Raw genomic sequence first — 20,339 nt, 5'->3', positions numbered from 1 at the left:
CCCTGCTGCTGCCTGCGAGGGCTGGTCCTGAGAGGGGCCTGACAGCCTCTTGTGCCTGGACTGCTGGGTTCCTTTCTCCAGGATCCACTCAGCAGGGCAGGATGATTCTTCACCTGCAGGATGATTCTTTACCTGCAGGATGATTCTTTACCTGCAGGGTGATTCTTCACCTGCTCCTGTGTCTCTGTGCTGCTGACAGGGCCTGGCCTTGCCTGGTCACTGGAGGCTGTGTTGGCTTAGTGGGATTAAGGCATTCCATGGTGTCCCTGTGTGAAATGGGGAGAATTGGGACCGACAGAGGCCCAGCTCTGCAAACACAACCTCTGTACATCCTTTCTGGGCTTTGCAAGGAGGAGGAGATGCCAAACCTCTGCCTGGTTCAGGAATAAGCACAGGAACCAGTTCACAGCAGCAGCAGCTCACGAGGAGAGCCTGGAGCAGAGTTCCCATGGGACATCCAGGTCCATGCTGGGCTCAGGACTGGCACCTTTTCTAGCCAGAGTTGCTGGAGGTGGTTCCACAGAGATCCTGGCAGTGTTTTTACAGGAACATACATGGGGGAAATGGTGTTTGCCAGGTGCACACTATCTTGTTCCAGCAGATACCAACATGTGGTTCGTGGGGAAGGGCTTGTTGGGGGTCCATAGTGAGGTCAGCACTACAGTTTGGCACATTCCTGCTGTGACCCTAGGCCACAGGGAGTGATGGCTTGGTACCACCAACAGGGAGAGGAGCAAAGGCTCTCCAGAGGTGTGGCTCTGTATCAGAGATTCAGGACAGGGCATGGTTGCTCTGGTATGGAGCTGCCCCTTCTGGAGGATGGTGGAGGTCTCACTGCTTGCTGTCTCTGAGAGGCAGTGGGGCAGTGGGGCCTTTAGCTGGTTTCCCTCTTAGACCACTCGTTGGTGCTGGGCCCTAGGAGCAGAGCAGCTGTTGGGTTTGGGGCAGCGGGTGACACGTGGGCAGGATCTGCTGCCCGGCTCTGTGGCCAGCCCTGGCTTCCCTGGGCATGGGCACCGCTGGGCTGGGCTGGGCTGGCACGGTTGGTGCTGGGGCTGCTGGCAGGTCACCTGGGGAGAGCTGGGAGAGGAGCTGGGCTGTGCTCACAGTGCCAGGGCTGAGGGCAGCAGGGAGAGGAGCTGGGCACTGCCAGCCCAGGGCTGAGGACATTTGGGAGGAGGAGGCTGGGCTGTGCTCACACTGCCAGCCCAGGGCTGATGGCAGCAGGTGCTGGGGGCAGCAGGCTCGCCCAGGGCTGCAGTCCCTGTGATCCACGATCCTTCCTGCTCCCTGTGAGCACAGAACAAGCACTGGGAGGCACTGACAGCACACAGTGGGGTCTGGGGCTTGCGTGGAGCCAGGGAGCAGCAGGCACGGCTGGGAGCTGAAAAAGAGAAGCGCTGGGAGCCTTGGCTGAGGAGGGATGTGTGCTGCTACTGCAGGGTGCTTGGCTGTCACTTGTCACTGCCTTCTGCAGCACAGCACCTCTGGGTGACCTGATCTGTCTCCCTTGTGCACATCTGGAAAAGATGGAGCTCCCCAAGGGGACAGGTGAGACCGTGGATGTTGGGGCCCCCCGCACCTGGAGCAGCACCCACGCACCCTGCAGGCAGCTGGTGCCTCTGCCGGGGCTGCTGTGTGCCAGGGCTCGGTGTGCTGTAGTGTCCTTTTGGTGATGGTCCTGCAGGGCTGAAGGGCTCCCTCGTGTCTGGACCCTTGTCTCTGAGATCTGGGTCAATGAGGCCGGCAGAGGAAGCTCCCTCAGCTGTGTGTTAGCAGGAATGAGCTCCTGATTGCACATCTCCAGCTCTGTGTGGGAAGGCTGCGCGGGGCGTGCTGGCAGCCCCGGGCTGCCCTGGCCCCTGGCCTGGCTCTGCTCGGGCCGTGCGCTCCAGCGGGGCCCAGGGCGGGCGACTCCTCCTCCTTGGGAGCCGGGATCATGCTGGGAGCTTAGATTACATTTAAATTGCCATTTGCATTTTCCAATCAATACGCGACTTCACAATTAAGTTTGGTGTTAAAATTCTTAGCAAAAAGTGAGTGGAAGGGAGATTTGTGGAGTAAACGAGTCCTCTGGGGGCCATCACCACTCCCTGCTTCATTACGCTGCATATTGCCGCTGCTGCTTTTAGTGAGCGCAGCCCAGCCCAGCTCAGCCCGGCCCGGCACAGCCCGAGCAGCGCCGGGAGGGGAGCGGTGCTGGGCTCCCCTCGCTGTGTGTGTGACCGGGAAGGGGATCTGGCAGAGCTCCTGCCTGTGGGTCCTCCAGGGGTGCACAGGGAAGCACCGTGTGCCGGCACAGGGCTCTGGGGCGCGAGGAGCCTGCCCGGCAGCTCGTGGGCACTCAGCCTGGGCTGTTCCCCTGCGCAAAGGGGCTGCAGTGCCGGGCCCTGCTTCCAGCTCTCACTTTGGTTGCGCTACAGCTGGCCAAGCTGCAGGTTTGGGGCTGACCCAAGGGCTGCAAGCTGTTCTCTGCAGGCACAGAGCAGTTTGGGGCGGGCTGGCAGGGCTGGAGTGAGTGTTCTGTAGCATCAGGGGGCATCAGGTTGGACTCACATTGAGGGGAGCAGAGCAGCTATAGGGTCAGGGTCAGACTGGAACTGAGCTGGGTTTAGGGCAACAAGGGGGATCATCATGCCCAGGAGGGATCTTCATGCCCAGAAGAGATCACTGTGTCCAGGAGGAATTGTCACACTCAGAAGCCAGAGAATTCCACACAGTGACTTTGAGTAGGATCTGTAACTTCAGCCTGATCTGGAGAGGATTTGTTTGAAAGATAAGAAACAAATGTTCTGAATTACAGAGAATTCACCGTTTACCTGGGTGAGCTGGTGGGTGTTAAACTGGTTTTCTGGCTTTATGTTTTCTTGGAGTTCATTTGAGCAAGACGTTGAGGAGCTAGTCTGAATCAGATGCAGGTTGGCTGGGCCTCTATAAGTCCTGCTGGACACAGGTTTGCCCTTTATAACCATGCTTGTTCTCAGACATGGGTGTGTTTTGAGACCTTGCACTTGGCTAGATCTCATTGCATTCATGGCTGGCTCTGTGGATTTTGTACAACTGGTGTTGAGGAGGATTGTTGCTCAGTTAAAGACCTGACAGAAAGCTAAAAACACTTGTCAGCACAGTCACTCCTGCCATCAGAGAGTGTGTTTTACCCAAGGGAGAACCAGGCTCCTCTAATGCCCTGTTTGCACCAGCTGGCATTGGCTCCTCCTCTCCTCTCCTCTCCTCTCCTCTCCTCTCCTCTCCTCTCCTCTCCTCTCCTCTCCTCTCCTCTCCTCTCCTCTCCTCTCCTCTCCTCTCCTCTCCTCTCCTCTCCTCTCCTCTCCTCTCCTCTCCTCTCCTCTCCTCTCCTCTCCTCTCCTCTCCTCTCCTCTCCTCTCCTCTCCTCTCCTCTCCTCTCCTCTCCTCTCCTCTCCTCTCCTCTCCTCTCCTCTCCTCTCCTCTCCTCTCCTCTCCTCTCCTCTCCTCTCCTCTCCTCTCCTCTCCTCTCCTCTCCTCTCCTCTCCTCTCCTCTCCTCTCCTCTCCTCTCCTCTCCTCTCCTCTCCTCTCCTCTCCTCTCCTCTCCTCTCCTCTCCTCTCCTCTCCTCTCCTCTCCTCTCCTCTCCTCTCCTCTCCTCTCCTCTCCTCTCCTCTCCTCTCCTCTCCTCTCCTCTCCTCTCCTCTCCTCTCCTCTCCTCTCCTCTCCTCTCCTCTCCTCTCCTCTCCTCTCCTCTCCTCTCCTCTCCTCCTGTGATTCCAGGGTTGTTCCTTGCCCCTTGGCAGGGCAGGAGCTGTCAGCCAGCTGCCCCATTCCATGCCCTGTTCTCATCAGCACCTTCTGGCTCTGCGGATCCTTCAGCTCCTGTCCTCTGAGCTCCTGAGAGCTCTGATCCTGCCCACACAGAGCTTTGCCCGGCCACTCTGCTTTGCTGTTCCATGCCTGCCTGTGTGGAGGGTAGCTCCTTGTCCCCGTGTTTGCTGGGAGCACTGAGCTGCAGTGCTCACAGGGGCTCTGCCTGCTGTGCACCATTTATTGCTGATTTCACGCTCCTGTCTGGCAGTGCTGTCCCCCCTCCACGTTGTGCTGGGCCTTTGCACCCTGCAGGAGCAGCAGCTCGGTCTCCAGGCGCTGGGACAGGGCCCCCAAGCATGCCAGGCTGGCAGGGCTGAGGCTTTCTGCCCAGGTTTTTGCCAAGTTAGGAGCAGGCAGTCTGGGTGTCAGTCCAGACAGCGCTTGCAGAGGGGCCAGGCCCGGCAGTTGGTAGGGCCAGCTTTTTCCCAGACTTTGTTACTCATTCCTGCTTTTGTCCCCCGTGCTGTGTTTCCCTCCCTGCTGACACAGTGCCTGATGTGCTCTCCCTGCTCCAGAGCCCTTGCACCTGCTGTCCTCCCCAGCTTCCTTCTCCCTCTCCACCTGTGTCCTTACCTGGTACAGGATAAAGTGCTGCTGCAGGTGGATTTCTTGGGGAGGCAGAAATGAGTGGGGAGAGGAGGATGAGGGTCGTGCTGTGAGCTTTGGTTCAGATCAATGGGGTTAGGTCTGGGTTATCTGAGTGCCATCATTTCCTGGCCCTGGGAGTGTGGTGCCAGCGACAGCAGGGTGGCTCCCAGGTAAAATCCTGATGGGAAAAGGGGATGACCTGACTCTCAGCTGCCCAGGCCCTGCACTCCCTCTGGGATGTGTCCATCCCTACTCTGTTTGACAGCTCTCAGAATCACAAGCAAGCAAGAAATGTGCATCCCTTGGGAGAGACCTGTATTTGGAGTGCTGTTTCTCAATCAGCTCCTGCCTGTGCCCAGTTTTCCCTGCCTTGACCACCCCTCTGCTCTTTGGGTGCTGGAGAAGGTCTGGGAGCAGTGTGTGTCTGTGGTGGGGAGGCTGGCTCCTGCCCCGTGTGGGCACTGCCCTTCAGCAAGGGAACAGTGGTGGTTTGGGACTCCAGAGGACGTGATGGGTCCCTCAGAGGGCCTGAACACTGTCACTGACGTGGAGACCCTTGTCCCTAAAGGCAGGGGCTGTCTGTGGGCCTGGGGGCTGGTAAGGAAAGAGTGCAGCCCAGGGGATGTGGGAAAGCCAGCCTGGAGGATGTTTCCTTGAGCCTGCTCGTTGTTTCTGCTCAAAGACCCGTCTGCAAGGGGCAGTGCTGGAGTGAGCATGAGGTGCCTGCATCAAACACCACTCGAGACTCTGACTCTTCTCTTTCAGGGCATTCTCCTCAAACGCAGCGGCAAGTCCCTCAACAAGGAGTGGAAGAAGAAGTACGTGACGCTGTGTGACAACGGGGTCCTCACCTACCACCCCAGCCTGCACGTGAGTCGTGGACTGAGCCGGGAGCAGGGTGGGACAGCGCAGTGTCCTCCGTGCACAGAGGGGCTGGGAAGGGCTGGGTCGCAGGTGGAAGTTCTGGGCTTTGCCCTGTGCAGGGGCTCTGTGCTGGCCACTCCAGGCAGCATTTTCAGCAGACCTGGTTTCACCAGGGCTTGGAGGAGCCTCTGTCCTGCGGGCTGTTCAGTGTCAGGCTGGTGGAAGCTTGCTCTGTGCAGGGTTACCCCAGGAGCTGCAGTTTGCTCCTGTTTGCCTGCTCAGTCCTTTAGAGCAGGGCCTGCCCTGCAGCCGGGTGAGGAGCAGGCAGAGAGCTCCTTGCAGTGTTTCTGCCGGTGCCATGGGGTGTGCAGGGATTTTCCTGGCTGCTGGGTGTTGTGTAATGGAGAGGGGCTGTCTGTGCAGAGCCCGCTGCCCTCGGAGCCGCTGATGGCGCTCGGCTCAGGCGCGCAGCTGCCGCCCCATCCGTCTCTGTCGCTTCCCCACTGTGGGGCTAATGGCTTCTTCCCCTTCCCTCGTGAGCACAGTGTGCTGCTGCAGCAGCCTGCACGGACAGACACACCTGTGACACAGGCCCAGCCCCTCTGCCAGGGCCGTGCTGCCTCAGGACAGACAGACGGACGGTGGCTGGGGGCACGCGGTGCTTTAGGGGCTGCAAGGAGAAGAACAAGGTGCTGCAGCTCTTGTGAATGTTTCCAGGCCGTCAGAGTGTCCCCGATCTCCTCAGATGTGGGCTGTTGGAGTGTCCTGAGCCTCAGAGTCTTTCTCCTCATTGCTCACCCTGCACCATCACTCCGGGGTTACCTTGCTCCAGTTATTCAGCCCCAGCTCCTGGACCCTCCTGTCCTTGAGCTAGAGACCCAACCATTGCATTTCCTTTCCCTGATCTGTTGGAGCTTTTTCTTAGAGCCCTCAGTCCCCATACTGTGATGTACTGTGCAGTTCTCTAAGTTTGTAACCCCAGATTTTGGTCTTCAGTTTACCAAGCCAGGAGGGAGAGGCTGCTGCTGCCATCTCTGTGTGTGTGCTCACCTGTTCCCCCCTGTGTATGGGCTTATCACATTTCCACCGTGGAAATTGCCATGCTATTACCATCAGCTCTGGAGGGAGAGCAATTTCTGGGCTATTGTTTAGCTACTCTCAGATGCTGCTGCTGCCACACACCAGGTTTCTCTCCTTTTTCACCATTCCTTCCTCAGGGGGTGATCGAGATTGATGCCACTTGCTTTCCATCCTGCACTTCAGTGTTTCATTTCATTACTGCGTTGCCCTGGGAAAAGATCTGGTTTGCTTCCAGCTGGTGCCACTGGTGATCCCCAGCCCGTTGCAGAGGGTGATGCCAGCTGGCCTCTCCTGCCTGGCTCCAGGAGGAGCTCTGAACCTTGCCCCTGAGATAGGAGCTGGATTGCTGGGTGTGTTTACCTACAGCGAGGGTGGATTACTCGTGGGCGCAGAGCAGGGGCTGCCCAGCCCGCCTGCCCCAAGGCTGGGGTTCTGTCCTGGTGTGCTGCCCTGTGGCACCACCTGCCCAGGAGCTGGGGAAAGGACCCTGGCACCCACCATGGTGCCCCACTGCAGTTTGATCCACAAAGCCCCCCTGCCTCCCTTTCCTTCTGGCACTGCTGTACAGCCTGCTTGGAGGGGTTCATCCAGGAGGAGGAGGGTGTCCCAGTGCGTCTGCTCCTCCCCATCCTCCAGAGGGAATCAGGAGGTGCTGGATGGATTTGCACCCTGTGGCCCGAGGCAAAGCTCCCGTGTCCTTTCACAGAGTGACACAAGCAGAGCACATTAGGGATGGAGCAGAGCTGTGCTCCAGGGATGGGCACGTGCCCTTCAGTCCCTTCAGAGTGGCAGCAGCAGCAGATCCCAGGCTGGCTGGCACGGGTGGGGGAGCTGTGGGCCAGAACAAACCATGGAATGGCAGCCAAGGAGATGTGCAGCATCCAGTTCTTGCCATTGATGGGCAGTCCCAGCTTCTTCCCTGCCTCTGCTGCCTTGTGCCTGGGGATGGTGGAATTCTGGATGCAGCAAAGGGGTCCCTGAGAGCAGACTGAGCCTTGCAGGAAGAGAGTGTTCCCTGTCCATCAGGATGCTCAATGCCCCAGAGCATTTTTGTGCCCTTTTTGTGTTCCCAGTGGCTGTTCCCTGGCATGAGTCAGGGCAGTTCCTGGCTTGTCTTCTCTTCCATCTCTGTTACCTTCTCTCCCTGTCCCTCTTGGGGTGGGTGTTGGGACCTCAGAGATCAGCAGCCCAGTGCACATCTGGCCAGGTGTGTCCATGCCCCATTGGATGGAGGTCAGGGCCTGGCTCTCTCAGTGCTGATTTTACCAACCAAAGCTTCCTGGTGGAGCTCTTCATCTGCTTTTGGGAGTTCATCACTCAGCCTGTTTCTGCATCTGGATCATGGTACCTCCAGCCCAACTTGAAAGCTTCCTCCCCTGGAGTCAGGTGTAAACTCTGGGTTTTCAGTCACAGTTGGCAAAACACGTGCTGGTGAGCTGGCCCTGGCCCTGAATTGCTTCCCTGATGGAAGCAAATCTGCCTTGAGCTCAGACTGAACTCATGCCTGGGAGCTGTGGGTTCCTGCCCCGAGGTGCCACCTCTGCCACTGCTCCAGAGCATTGGTGGTTCCAGGGACTAGCAGGATGCCTGGCATGGGGGCAGGAGTGCTGGGGGCCTGGTCCCGGGGTCCAGCAGGGCTTTCCTTGTTGCATCTCTGTTCTGCCTTTCTGTGAGTGTGTTGAGTGAAAGGAGAAGAAGGAGTTGTGTGAAGAGCCCGGTGCAGTTTCCCATCACTTCCCAAAGCCTTGGAGAGAATTGTGCTGCTGGGAAGGTGCGTGGCTGAGCCCCGGCTTGCCGGCCGCGCTGCACAGAGCCAGGGAAGCAGCTCCCATTTTGCAGCCAGTGGAGCCATTCACACAATCACCTTCTGTTAATTCTATCTGCAACATCAATTAAATTGTTTGTAGAAACTAATTGAATGTGGCTTAATCACACATCTTAATAGCTTTCCACGCTTTGAACTCGTTGTTAATTCCAGTAATAAAATGAAATGAGAGAACTGGCTGGGTAATTAGCGAGGAGGCTTGGGAAGAAATTGCAGTTTTATGGTGGGTAATAAAAGCGAGCGGCAGTGACCGCTCGCTCCGGCAGGCAGCCGGCGACCGCGGCACTTGTGCTGAGTGAGGGAAAATCCTCCAGCCCTCGCAGGCTCCTGCCCAGGGCTGGCACCGGCCGGGCCCCAGCCGGGAGCAGCTCGGGTGCTGTGTGCCCGGGCCGTGCCAGTCTGCCAGGGTGTGGGGCCAGGCTGCCCGGGGGCGTGGGGCTGTGCTGCTGCCCCGGGTTTGGGGTGCTCTAGGGCAGGATGGGGGTCAGGAGCATGGGGCTGTGCTGCCCCAGGTTTGGGGTGTTTGGGGTCAGGATTGTGGGCTGTGCTGCCTGGGGGTGTGGGGCTGTGCTGCCCGGGGTTTGGGCTGCTCTGGGGCAGGATGGGGGTCAGGAACATGGGGCTGTGCTGCCCGGGGTTTGGGGTGCTATAGGGCAGGATGGGGGTCAGGATTGTGGGGCTGTGCTGCCCCGGGTTTGGGGTGTTTGGGGTCAGGATTGTGGGCTGTGCTGCCTGGGGGCGTGGGGCTGTGCTGCCCCGGGTTTGGGGTGCTCTGGGGCAGGAGCGTGGGGCTGTGCTGCTGCCTCGGGTTTGGGGTGCTGTAAGGCAGGATGGGGGTCAGGAGCGTGGGGCTGTGCTGCCCTGGATTTGGGGTGCTCTGGGGCATGATGGGGGTCAGGAGCATGGGGCTGTGCTGCCTGGGGGCGTGGGGCTGTGCTGCCCCGGGTTTGGGGTGCTCTGGGGCAGGGTGCCTGCAGGGGGGCAGTGGGAAGAGAGGAGTTCAGACAGGGTGTGAAGGTGCTGTGGGGCACTATGATTCTTGCAAATAGCTACCTGAGAGCGCAGAGCAGGGCCTGTGCAGCCCCTGTCACCTGCTTTTGGGCGCAGGACGGGAGGATTGTTGCTCTTAAACTGAGCTTGTTCTTGCGTTTATCTTCCTGGATGTGGAAACAAACAGGAACCATCTCTGGGTTAATCTTTTGGGTGACCTCCTTGTGAACTGGAGTAAACCCAAGCAGCCCACAGCAGCCCCAAGCTCTCCCTGGACAGCTGTGGCTCCTCTCCTGATGGCAGCAGAGGACCCAGGGATGTGGTCCGCAGCTCCCTGTTCCTCCCAGAGCCTTGAGCTCCAGTGTTGGTCCCTGCTCCCTCAGGATCTGACCCACAGTTCCCCCTGTAACATTGGTTGGGCCTTCCCCTTCGGAGGGCACAAGCCCAAGGAGGAGCTGGCCTCATCACAGAGGGCTGGGGAAGAACCACGGGACCCCAGGGGCAGGGAGGGTGGGAGGCACAGCAAGGAACACAATGCTGGGGAGAGACTGGGAGTCTGCACCCTCATTCTGACTGAAAGCTGAGATCAGGGTGATAGTTACAGTCTGCTCACAGGCTTTTGGCTGTATAATGAATTGTCTGCCAGAAGAAATGGTGGAAGCACCAAGTTTTGAATAACAGGTAGCTCTGCAGGTGAATGAGCAACAGAGTCACCTGAGTTCTGCTGTTTTGGGTTTCTCTTACCCCAGCTGTGACCTGAGAGGGAATTTTTAGGTATCCCATTGCTTATGCTGTAATTCTATTCTATTCTATTCTATCAATCATATCATATCATATCATATCATATCATATCATATCATATCATATCATATCATATATCGTGTGCTGTTGCAGTTGAGTGCTGAGATTGAGCAGGGGATGATGAGGAGGCAGTGCTGGCCCCCTGTGTGCCCTCTGGCTCCGTCTGGTCTCTGGTCACATGGGCTGGTGCTGGCGCCCAGCAGGGCTCGGTGCTGGCTCTGGGCATGGGCAGCTGTTCTGTGGCAGGGCAGGGCTGACGCTCCCCCCTTGTGCCCCTCTGCAGGACTACATGCAGAACGTGCACGGCAAGGAGATCGACCTGCTGCGGACCACGGTGAAGGTGCCGGGCAAGCGGCTGCCCCGCGCCACGGCCGCGCCCGGCGCCAGCCCCAAGGCCAACGGGCTGCCCAAGGACAGGAGCAGCTCCCAGCTGGCAGCGGGCACAGGTACGAGCTGGTGTGGGGGTGCAGGGCAGCAGCTGTCCCTCCACAGCGCCCCAGCAGCCCTTGGCTGGTGACAGAGCCCCCTCTGGGGTGTCCTGCTTTCGCCACCCTCGGGGAGTCCCTGTGGTGGGTGCTAGCAGTGCTGCGCAGGTCTCTTTGAGCTCCCTGGGTAATCCTTTCAGGATTTTACAGGTAAGAGGTAATCCTGTTAGGATTTTGTGCTGGCTGGTGTCCAGGACACAAGAACGTCAAAGGGTTTAACTGGCAGTGTGAACCCCTGAGGAATTTCCTCACCCTGAGGACAGTGCTGAGGCTGGTGGTCTGCTACACGTGATAGAAGCTGCTGCTCCCTAAACCAAAGGAAATCCCAAGGCTCTTGGTTCCTGACAAGTTGTGTTCTGTTTCTTCCTGGTTCTGGGACCCTCTTTCCTCCTTACCTTTCCCTGGAGAAATGGTGAAAATGTGGTTTGGGATCATCACTCTGTGTGCTCACTGAAGATTGCCCCAGAGTGTGGTGAGGTGAGACTGGAGGCTGGCTGCCCCTCTGGCCTCTCACAGGGTTCTGTCACATTCCTCCTCTCACAGAGCCCCTGCCATGCTCCTCCTCACTGCTGCCACCATGGAGGGTCTCACCTGCCAGGGGTTGAACTGGGACCATCCTGCCCACATTTCCCAGAGCCTTTACTGCATCTTTGGGGCTGGTGTCCTTGCCAGGGTGGGCAGCTCCCACCTGCCTTTTTCCCAGCTAGCTGCTGGCACAGTCTGGTGCAGAGGTTATGGAGAAGGCTCTGTTTGGGGTGCTGAGGGCGTGCTGGTGGTGTTGCTGATCACAGAAATCCCTCCAAGTCCAGTACTCAGGGTGAGCTTGGGTGGCACATCCATCTGGTTCACTCCTGCTCTGTGCCCCGGCTCTGCCCCGTGGTCAGCTGCTGCCAGCACACTGCTTCAGAGTGTCCTGGGGCTGAGGGGAGCTGGGATGCAGCTGGGCTGAGGGGCAGGAGCTGCTGGAGTCCTTGGCATCACCCACACGGGGACATGGACAGGGAATGGAGCACAGTAACATCACTGCTCTCATGGTGCCAAGGAGGACATTGTGAGCCCTCCAAACCCAAACTGCTGTTCTTGGCATGTGTGGATAAACTGTCAGTTCTGACCAGGGCTGTGCAGCTCTGCCTGTTCTTGCCTTGGCTCTGCACTGTGCACTGACACTCTCACCACCACCCACGCTCAGCATTGCCCAGCAAGGGACAGCTCCTGATTCTGCACAGGGACACTTCTCTGCCTGCCTGTCAGAGGTGCCTGAGCTCTGACTTAGCAGAGGTGTCAGAGCTGGGGCAAGGACTCAAACCACAGAGGAGCTCCTGCTGATGTCAAACCAGGTGCTCACTTAGCACCGTGTCCTACTTCCAGCTGTGCTCTCAGTCCTGCTGGGCTCAGGAGTAGCATGGGATGGACCTGGATGGACCCTGCTGGCCATCCCTCTCAGGAGCAGGCTGGGATGTCCCTGGGATGTGCCTGGATTGCTGATCCCTGCTGGCCATCCCTCTCGGGAGCAGGCTGGGATGTCCCTGGGATGTACCTGTGCCTGGATCCCTGCTGCTGGAAAGCCAGTGCCCAGGAGCCCGTGTGCTGTGTGTCCCTGCAGTCTGGGCCACGGGGCTGGGGCAGGCTCAGGGCGTGGGGCTGCAGCTAGAGCAGTGGCACGGGAGAGGAGATGCAGTTCCTGGCAGGGGAGAGTGAATGTTGGAATCCTTTTTCTGGAGAGCAGTTGGACTCAGCACTGCCTGAGCCTTTAGAATGAGACAGTTTTCTGTTCTGAGCTGTGCTTTAGTGCAGCTTGGGGTGCTGTTGGGTGTGTGTGCATGGTGGGACCCTGTGGTATAGTGGTCACTGCCATGCAGGGTCTGTGGCTCTGGGATCCCTGCTGGCTCTGTGCCCTGGCCCTGGAGCAGAGCAGTGCTCTGGGCTGCACAGAGCAGGTGTGTGCATGCAGGGCTCACACCAGCACAGCCCCTTTACACCCAGGTGTGTCCACGCAGGGCTCAGCCCCTTTACACCCAGGTGTGTCCATGCAGGGCTCACACCAGCACAGCCCCTTTACACCCAGGTGTGTCCATGCAGGGCTCAGCCCCTTTATGCCCAGGCTGTGTCCATGCAGAGCTCACACCAGCTTTACACCCAGGTGTGTCCATGCAGGGCTCACACCAGCACAGCCCCTTTACACCCAGGTGTGTCCACGCAGGGCTCAGCCCCTTTACACCCAGGTGTGTCCATGCAGGGCTCACACCAGGACAGCCCCTTTATGCCCAGGCTGTGTCCATGCAGGGCTCAGCCCCTTTATGCCCAGGCTGTGTCCATGCAGAGCTCACACCAGCTTTACACCCAGGTGTGTCCATGCAGGGCTCACACCAGCACAGCCCCTTTATGCCCAGGCTGTGTCCATGCAGGGCTCAGCCCCTTTATGCCCAGGCTGTGTCCATGCAGAGCTCACACCAGCTTTACACCCAGGTGTGTCCATGCAGGGCTCACACCAGCACAGCCCCTTTACACCCAGGTGTGTCCATGCAGGGCTCAGCCCCTTTATGCCCAGGCTGTGTCCATGCAGAGCTCACACCAGCTTTACACCCAGGTGTGTCCATGCAGGGCTCAGCCCCTTTACACCCAGGTGTGTCCTGCCTGGCTCAGGCTGTGCCTGCAGTGTCAGAGGTGCTTTTTTCTGGTACACAATCAGTAAAGGCTTTTCTGACAATTTTTTAATCTCTCTCTGATGCCTCCAGCCCAGTAGCAGTGGATGCAGTCACCAGGGGCACTGATGGGACACAGACTCTCTGAGGTGATGTGCCCTTACCCCTGTGCAATGCCCAGGGCTGGATTTAGGGTTGATGGAGAATCTGCCTGGCTTCAAATTAGCAGTGACCTCGCAGTTTTGCCACCTTTGGGACTGTGGATAAGACTGTTACTGGATCCACTGGGCATCTCTCATCTGACACATATTTTGGGAACTGGAGAAGAAGCACTTCAAGGTTTGCAGTTATTTGTCAGTCACAGGTTCATCTTCAGAGGACACAGACTTTGGAGACAGGAGGGATTTGCTGTCCTGCCCCAGGAGTCTCTGGGCAAAGCCAGGTGGCCAGTGGTTAGAGTCCAGAGCAGTGTCTGTGGTTCCTCTGTCACCTGAACTCTGCAAAGGTGAGTGACTGGGCTGGCTGATGTCCACTGCACTGGCCTTACCCTGCGTGAGGAAAGACCAAGGACATCGAGGGGAGGAGAAGAAAAAAAATTGGAGTCTCACCTTGCCCTGTATGTGGGTGAAATACATGAGTGCAGTGCTCTGGTGAGGATTCAGAATAACTCCAAAGCAGGTACAGACAGCTTCCAGCTAAATACAGCAGGAATGAGGAAGGGACTTGTGTTTGTGAGACCAGTGCGGGCTCTGTGCCCCAGTGTTTAAACCATGCAAGAACATGACTTTACTGTAGTTAGCTTGGTTTTATTTTGGGTTGGATGAGTTCTCCTTGTCCAGAGGAAGCCGTGGAGATGCTCCAAGGGCTGGAGCCCTCTCCTCCAGAGATGGGCTGAGAGCTGGAGGTGTTAACCAGGGGAGACCTTAGAGCCCTTCAGTGCCTGAAGCTGGAGAGGGAGCTTGGACAAGGGTCTGGAGTCACGGCACAAGGGCGAATGATGTTATACTGAAGGAGGGGAGATTGAGATTGGATATTAGGAAGTTCTTCCATGTGAGGGTGGTGAGGTCCTGGCGCTGGTTGGCCAGAGAAACTGTGGCTGCCCCATTGCTGGAAGCGTCCAGGGCCGGTTCGGGCAGGTCCTGGAGCAGCCTGGTCCCATAGAAGGTGTCCTTGGCAATGGCAGCACCGCAGTGGTTGGGCTGCAGAGGGCAGGAAGGGGATGAGCAGATCTCCTCCAGAGCTCACAGGTGCTGTGGCCTGAGGGCAGGTATTCACTAGAGGTGTGGCACTGCACACCTTTGTGTCTCCTTCCAATCCCTGCTGCTCCTCTTCCTGCTGGAATGTCTCTGCTCTTGCCCTCTCCCTCACGGCCCCCAGGTGCACCCTTGCTCTGGTTCCTCACGTTCCCCCAGCCTTGTCTGTGCTGCATCATGTTTCTGGCTCCAGGAACCAGGGCAGCTCGTAATGGAAAGGGGCTTCAGTGAGAGGGAGAGATGGTGGCACAAGAGACAGCGTCGGTCAGCAGGAGAGCCTCAGCCCAGCTGAGCCCTGGGCCCGTGCTGCACAGGGGTTTGTAGGCACTGCTCCAGGGCTGGCAAAGGGGAGCTGGGCAGGGAGCTGCTGGGCCCGTGCTCTGTGACACCTGTGACAGTTTGTGGGTGGCACAGAGCACAGGCATGCACGGAACACAGCCATGCTCAGAGCACAGCCATGCACGGAACACAGCCATGCTCAGAGCACAGCCATGCACGGAACACAGGCATGCACGAGCACAGCCATGCATGAACACAGGCATGCACGAGCACAGCCATGCATGAACACAGGCATGCACGAGCACAGGCATGCACAGAACACAGCCATGCTCAGAGTACACGAGCACAGCCATGCTCAGAGCACAGCCATGCATGAACACAGCCATGCTCAGAGCACAGCCATGCATGAACACAGCCATGCACGAGCACAGGCATGCACGGAACACAGCCATGCTCAGAGCACAGCCATGCACGAGCACAGCCATGCACAAGCACAGGCATGCACAGAGTACACGAGCACAGCCATGCACAGGCACAGCCATGCACGAGCACAGCCATGCATGAACACAGGCATGCACGGAACACAGCCATGCACAGAGCACAGCCATGCACGGAGTACAGCCATGCACAGAGCACAGCCATGCACGAGCACAGCCATGCACGAGCACAGCCATGCACGGAGTACAGCCATGCACAGAGCACAGCCATGCACGGGCACAGCCATGCACGAGCACAGACATGCACGAGCACAGCCATGCACGGAGTACAGCCATGCACGAGCACAGCCATGCACGAGCACAGACATGCACGAGCACAGCCATGCACGGAGTACAGCCATGCACAGAGCACAGCCATGCACGGGCACAGCCATGCACGAGCACAGACATGCACGAGCACAGCCATGCACGGAGTACAGCCATGCACAGAGCACAGCCATGCACGGGCACAGCCATGCACGAGCACAGACATGCACGAGCACAGCCATGCTCAGAGCACAGCCATGCATGAACACAGCCATGCACAAGCACAGCCATGCACAGAGCACAGCCATGCTCAGAGCACAGCCATGCATGGGCACAGCAGCTGGCTCTGCAGCTCAGGGATGGCACAGACTCTGAGAGCTGAGCACCAGGAAGCCTGTGTGGAGGGGGAAGTGAAGAGAAGTGCAGGAAGAGGCTGCAGCAGTGCAGAGGTGGTTGTGTTGCAGGCAGCAATTGAAGATGTTTCCAGCAGCACACAGAGATGAGACTGAAGGAAACAAACGTGGGGGAGCCAGAGCACTAGGGTGAAGGGAGCAGGCTGAAGGGGAAAGTTCTGCTCCACTCTGGGGGGCTCGCAGGGGATTCTCCAGCTTGCTGAGGTCGGTGAGTGTCCCGTGGGATGTGGTGCCAGAGGGCAGACTGCAGCCTTGTCCTCAGAGCAGGACGGGTCAGTCAGACTCAGCACGGAGTTGGGAGCTCGAGCTCTGGAGGGTTTTGGGTGGGCACTGCTGCTGGCCAGCTCCCTTCAGGAACAGTCTGCGTGGTCTGGCAGGTGTGCTGGGGCCAGTGCCAGTGCGAGTCCTCTTCCTCCTCCTGCTTTGCAGCATCTCTGCTGCATCTCCTCCAGGAGAGCTTTCCCAGAGTGTGCGCTGGTGGGAGGCGCTGCCTGGGATGCAGGGCTGGGCTGGTGCTCCTGTTTGCTCTGAGGTGACGCGGGTGCAGCTGCCCCTGTGTGCTGGCACCCACCCCTGGCTCCACGGGGAGCTGTGGGTGCACGGAGCGTGGCACCGTGCCCGTCCCTGGGCCTCTGTGCCGGGAAGCGGCGGGAGGGAGCCTGTGCCGCCTCAGTGCCTGCAAACATCGGCGTGGCAGGGCACGGTGTGGGTCCCCAGCAGCTCGGGGTCCTCCCCGGGTCCCTGCTGGGCCTGGCAGCTCCGTGGTGGCCCCTGGGGCGGGCGGCCGTGCGCGTTGGCACGCGGTGCCAGTGCCGGTGCCAGGGAGCGCCGCGCTGGCACGGCCCCCCCGCCAGCCCCTGCCCCCCGATGCTCTTCCTCTGCAGAGTGAGGGATTGGCTCCCCCAGGCCGGGGTTGCTGAGCCTGCTGTGATCATGTCACGTCGGGCTCCGTCGATGTTAACATCTCATTATCTTTGTTACTGTAATTACATTATCCGCTGCTTTATGCAGAATTATTCTCCGAGGACTAATTGATGGATCCATGTTTAATTCATTAATCATTAGCATCAAATTCGACAATTACAGTGCACACTGATTGTGGAATTTCAAATGTAATGAGGGAAGAATTAACAAAGAAAAGGGAAAACCTGTTTCCCTGGCACACCGCTGCTCGCCGTGGGGGACAATGACATTGAGGGAAGAAGAGCAGTGAGAGCAGGGTGGTGCAGGTCATGGCAGACAGGAGGCTGCTGGATCATCTCCTGCCTTTCTCCTGGCTGTGGCTGCACAACAGATTCTTCAGGTCAGAGCAGGGTCATTAATCTCCTACAAAAGAATGGAAATGGACACTCGGGAGGGAAGGCTCAGCTCTGACTTCTGAAACAAAGTTGGTTTTGGTTCCCCTCCCACCAGCAGCTGGGGTCACCCTGCCCTGGCGTGTGTCAGGAGCATCCCAAGTTACACCTGTGCTCCACGCTTGGCAGGGAAGGCTGGATGGGCTCTGGTGTCCCTGGGACTGGCCCGTGGTTCCACAGCCGCTCTGCTCCATGCACATGAGTGGCTCCACGGCCGCCGCCTGTGTTCTGTGCTCTGTGTGTTCAGCGTTCAGTGTTCTGTGTGTTCTGTGCTCTGTGTGTTCTGTGCTCTGTGTGTTCCGTGTGTTCTGTGTGTTCTCTGTTCTGTGCTCTGTGTGTTCTGTGTTTTCTGTTCTGTGTGTTCTGTGTTGTGTTCTGTGCTGTGTGTGTTCTGTGTTGTGTTCTGTGCTGTGTGTGTTCTGTATTGTGTTCTGTGTTCTGTGTGTTCTGTTCTGTGTGTTCTGTGTTCAGTGTTCTGTGCTCTCTGTGTTCTGTGTTGTGTTCTGTGTTCTGTGTGTTCTGTGCTGTGTGTTCTGTGTTCTGTGCTGTGTGTTCTGTGTTCAGTGTTCTCTGTTCTGTGTGTTCTCTGTTCTGTGTTCTGTGTTTGGTGTTTCGTGTTCCGTGCTCTGTGTTCTGCTCAGAGGTGGGTCCCATCCTCTGTGCTCTTTGTTGTGAGCACGGAGGATGTGGGAGCTGGGCAGCAGAGGGAAAGCCAGAGCAGGGCCCCCAGTGCCCCCCGGCCTGAGGGACTGCTGGGGTGGGGGCAGTGCCCATGCACAGCTGGTTCTGTGCCAGCTGTGGGGACACTGGCTCACTGTGCTCACTGGCTTTCTGTAGAGCCTGCCTGTGAGAGCCCAGCGTTGGTCACTGTGCTCAGCCAAGGCCAGGGCAGGGCTGCGGGTGCAGGATCTTTGAGGTCACTCCTGACCCAAACCTGACTGGGGTTCTGTAACTCAGACATGGGGATGCTGAGCTGAAAGGAAGAGGGTGAGGGTCCGTCTGTTCCTTAGTGTGGGACTTCTGCCCTTCCCAGTAATATGTTAAAGGGTTGTTTGTAGTCTGAAGACGAAGCTGAGATGAGAGATTTAGGAAAATTTATCTGTAATTAATATTTTGCATCATGAATCATGTATAAAATACTGCAAATTCATATGTATATTATAAATATTATACATTCACCATTACAGTCATACAGTAACCTCTTACGAATGTTTATCTGCATGTCTGAAGGTGGAGGATGAATCCAAATGTGAGGCTTGAGCTGCTGGTTTAAAATTTTGCATTGAGTGGAAGGTGGAAATGGTCAGGACTCGGTGGGAAGAGGAGGAGCGTGGCTGCAGCCAGGTGGGATGGCACGAGGCAGGACAGCACAGCAATGCTTGGTGCCTGGTTCTGGTGCTGCACAGAGGGCTGCAGGGCCAGGTTCAGGTCCTGCTGCGTCAGAAGGGCTCCTGCTCTCGGAGCAGGCAGCTCCAGAGCTGTGCAGGCAGGGACAGGCTCGTGGAGGGCATGGGAGCACCAGGGAGCTGCTGGTGCTTCCCCCTGCACAGCCAGCTCTACCTGCCCTCCCCAGTGGGAAAGCAGAGACTGATTTTCTCCCACCCAACAGTGTAATCACTAACCCTAATTAGAGATAATTACTGGGAGTTGATATTCCTTACCAGATCACTAAGGAGCCATGCAGTGAGGGCTGAGCAGGGAAAAGGCCTTGGAGAAGGGAAGGAGCAGAGGAGCAGGGAGGGAGAAGCACAAGGCAGCAGAGTGCCATGGTGATCAGAGCCCTGCCCAGGGCTGGCCAAGGTGTCCAGGGCAGCCAGGTGGGCATGGGGCAGATAGCCAGGCTTGGGGCTGCAGCTGTATCTCCCAGCATCCTGAATCCTGGAACATCTGGCTCGGGTTCCTTGCATGGGGCACCTGGAAAAGCTACAAGGATGTAATTAGTGGCCACCTGTGAAAATCTCAGTGTAAATAACTTGCCTGGTGCTGCCAGGAGGGCTGGGCTGGAGGGGTGGCCAGTGGACTGGGAGCCTTCTCCAGCCAACCAGGCTTTCCCATCCATGCAGCCCAGGCTTGTGCTGCAGGAGGGAGAGGGGCCAGGGAGGGACTGGTCACAGGCCAGAGTCCAGCTCTGCTGCTGGACAGGGAGCTGTCCCAGAGCTCTGGGAGAGCTCAGCACCAGCAGGCATCTCCAAACAGAGCAGGGCCTGCTCCATCCCCTGGAACTCATGCACCCCAGGAGCTTGTGCTGCTGCACCCCAAGCAGCCTCTGTGGCCAAAGCAGGCAGGGGTGGATAAAGCCCTGTGTGAGTGAATGGCTCTAGAAACAGGAGTTGTGCAGGAAATAGAGCAATTCCAGCCTCCCCAGTGGCCCTTTCCCAGTTGCACTTGGGGCAGAGGAACAGGGGCTGTTCGTGATGGGTCACTGCAGGGCTGCTCCAGCTCCACACTCCTCTGCAGGCCCAGAAGTTCTGGCTCTGCTCCTTCCCTCCTGCAGCTCTGCCTCAGAGCAGGTTCCTGCTGGGACAGGGATCCGTGTCAGCGCTGCCTGTCCCTCTCCCGCCACCACCACCTCAGGGATCTCAGGGATCTGCTCTGGGCTGTGTGTTAGACTGTGTTCCTTGCACATTTCCTGCAGCTTGTCGTTCCAGGTTTGTAAGGACACCTCTCTTCACAGCCACAGAGCAGCAGAGTGATCTGGAACACAGACCCTGCTTTCTCCACCTGCTTCTGCTGCTCATTCCCAGCACCTTGATTCTCTGACATAATTCTTTGTAACGTGTTGGAGAGTAAGTGATATTAACGTAGTAGAGTCCCTGAGGGACCTTATGAAGTTGCACTAAAGCTTCCCTGGACTTTGTGAAAGCTGGTTCCACACAGCAGAGCAGCTCCCAGGGACAACACCACTGTTATCCTCACTGCAGCCAGTCACCAAACTAAATTCAGTAGTGCCTTATGGAAAGGTGACTTGGCTGCATTGTGCTGCTGTTCAGGCAAGTAACATTCACATCACAAATAGAGCGTTAAACACATGCACAGACACATGCACACAAAAATGTGTCTGAGCCAATTTCACCAAGCTGGAAGCAATTACATGCCAGATCTTTTGGGAGAAGGAATTTAAACAGGGAAGTAAAAAGTGAAGCGTAATTAGGAGTTTTTAGAGAATATTTTACTGGATACCA

At 57.6% G+C, this 20,339-nt stretch overlaps 1 protein-coding gene across 4 annotated transcripts in view; it reads left to right on the top strand.

Moving 5' to 3' along the window:
- AGAP3 (ArfGAP with GTPase domain, ankyrin repeat and PH domain 3) overlaps positions 1–20,339 on the top strand; it is a 111,883-nt gene that overhangs the window by 61,680 nt on the left and 29,864 nt on the right. For all 4 annotated transcript variants that reach the window (XR_010028685.1, XM_063163157.1, XM_063163068.1 and 1 more), the window contains exons 10-11: positions 5,193–5,297; positions 10,271–10,433. Coding sequence is in view for 3 of the 4 variants with exons in the window: in XM_063163157.1 (XP_063019227.1) it covers positions 5,193–5,297; positions 10,271–10,433 (268 nt within the window). In the remaining variant the exon portion in view is untranslated. The remainder of the gene's footprint in view (positions 1–5,192; positions 5,298–10,270; positions 10,434–20,339) is intronic.

The sequence above is a fragment of the Melospiza melodia genome, chromosome 1 (assembly GCF_035770615.1).
Source record: "Melospiza melodia melodia isolate bMelMel2 chromosome 1, bMelMel2.pri, whole genome shotgun sequence".
Classification (NCBI taxonomy): Eukaryota; Metazoa; Chordata; class Aves; order Passeriformes; family Passerellidae; genus Melospiza; species Melospiza melodia.
This window is presented reverse-complemented; position numbering and strand designations above follow the sequence as displayed.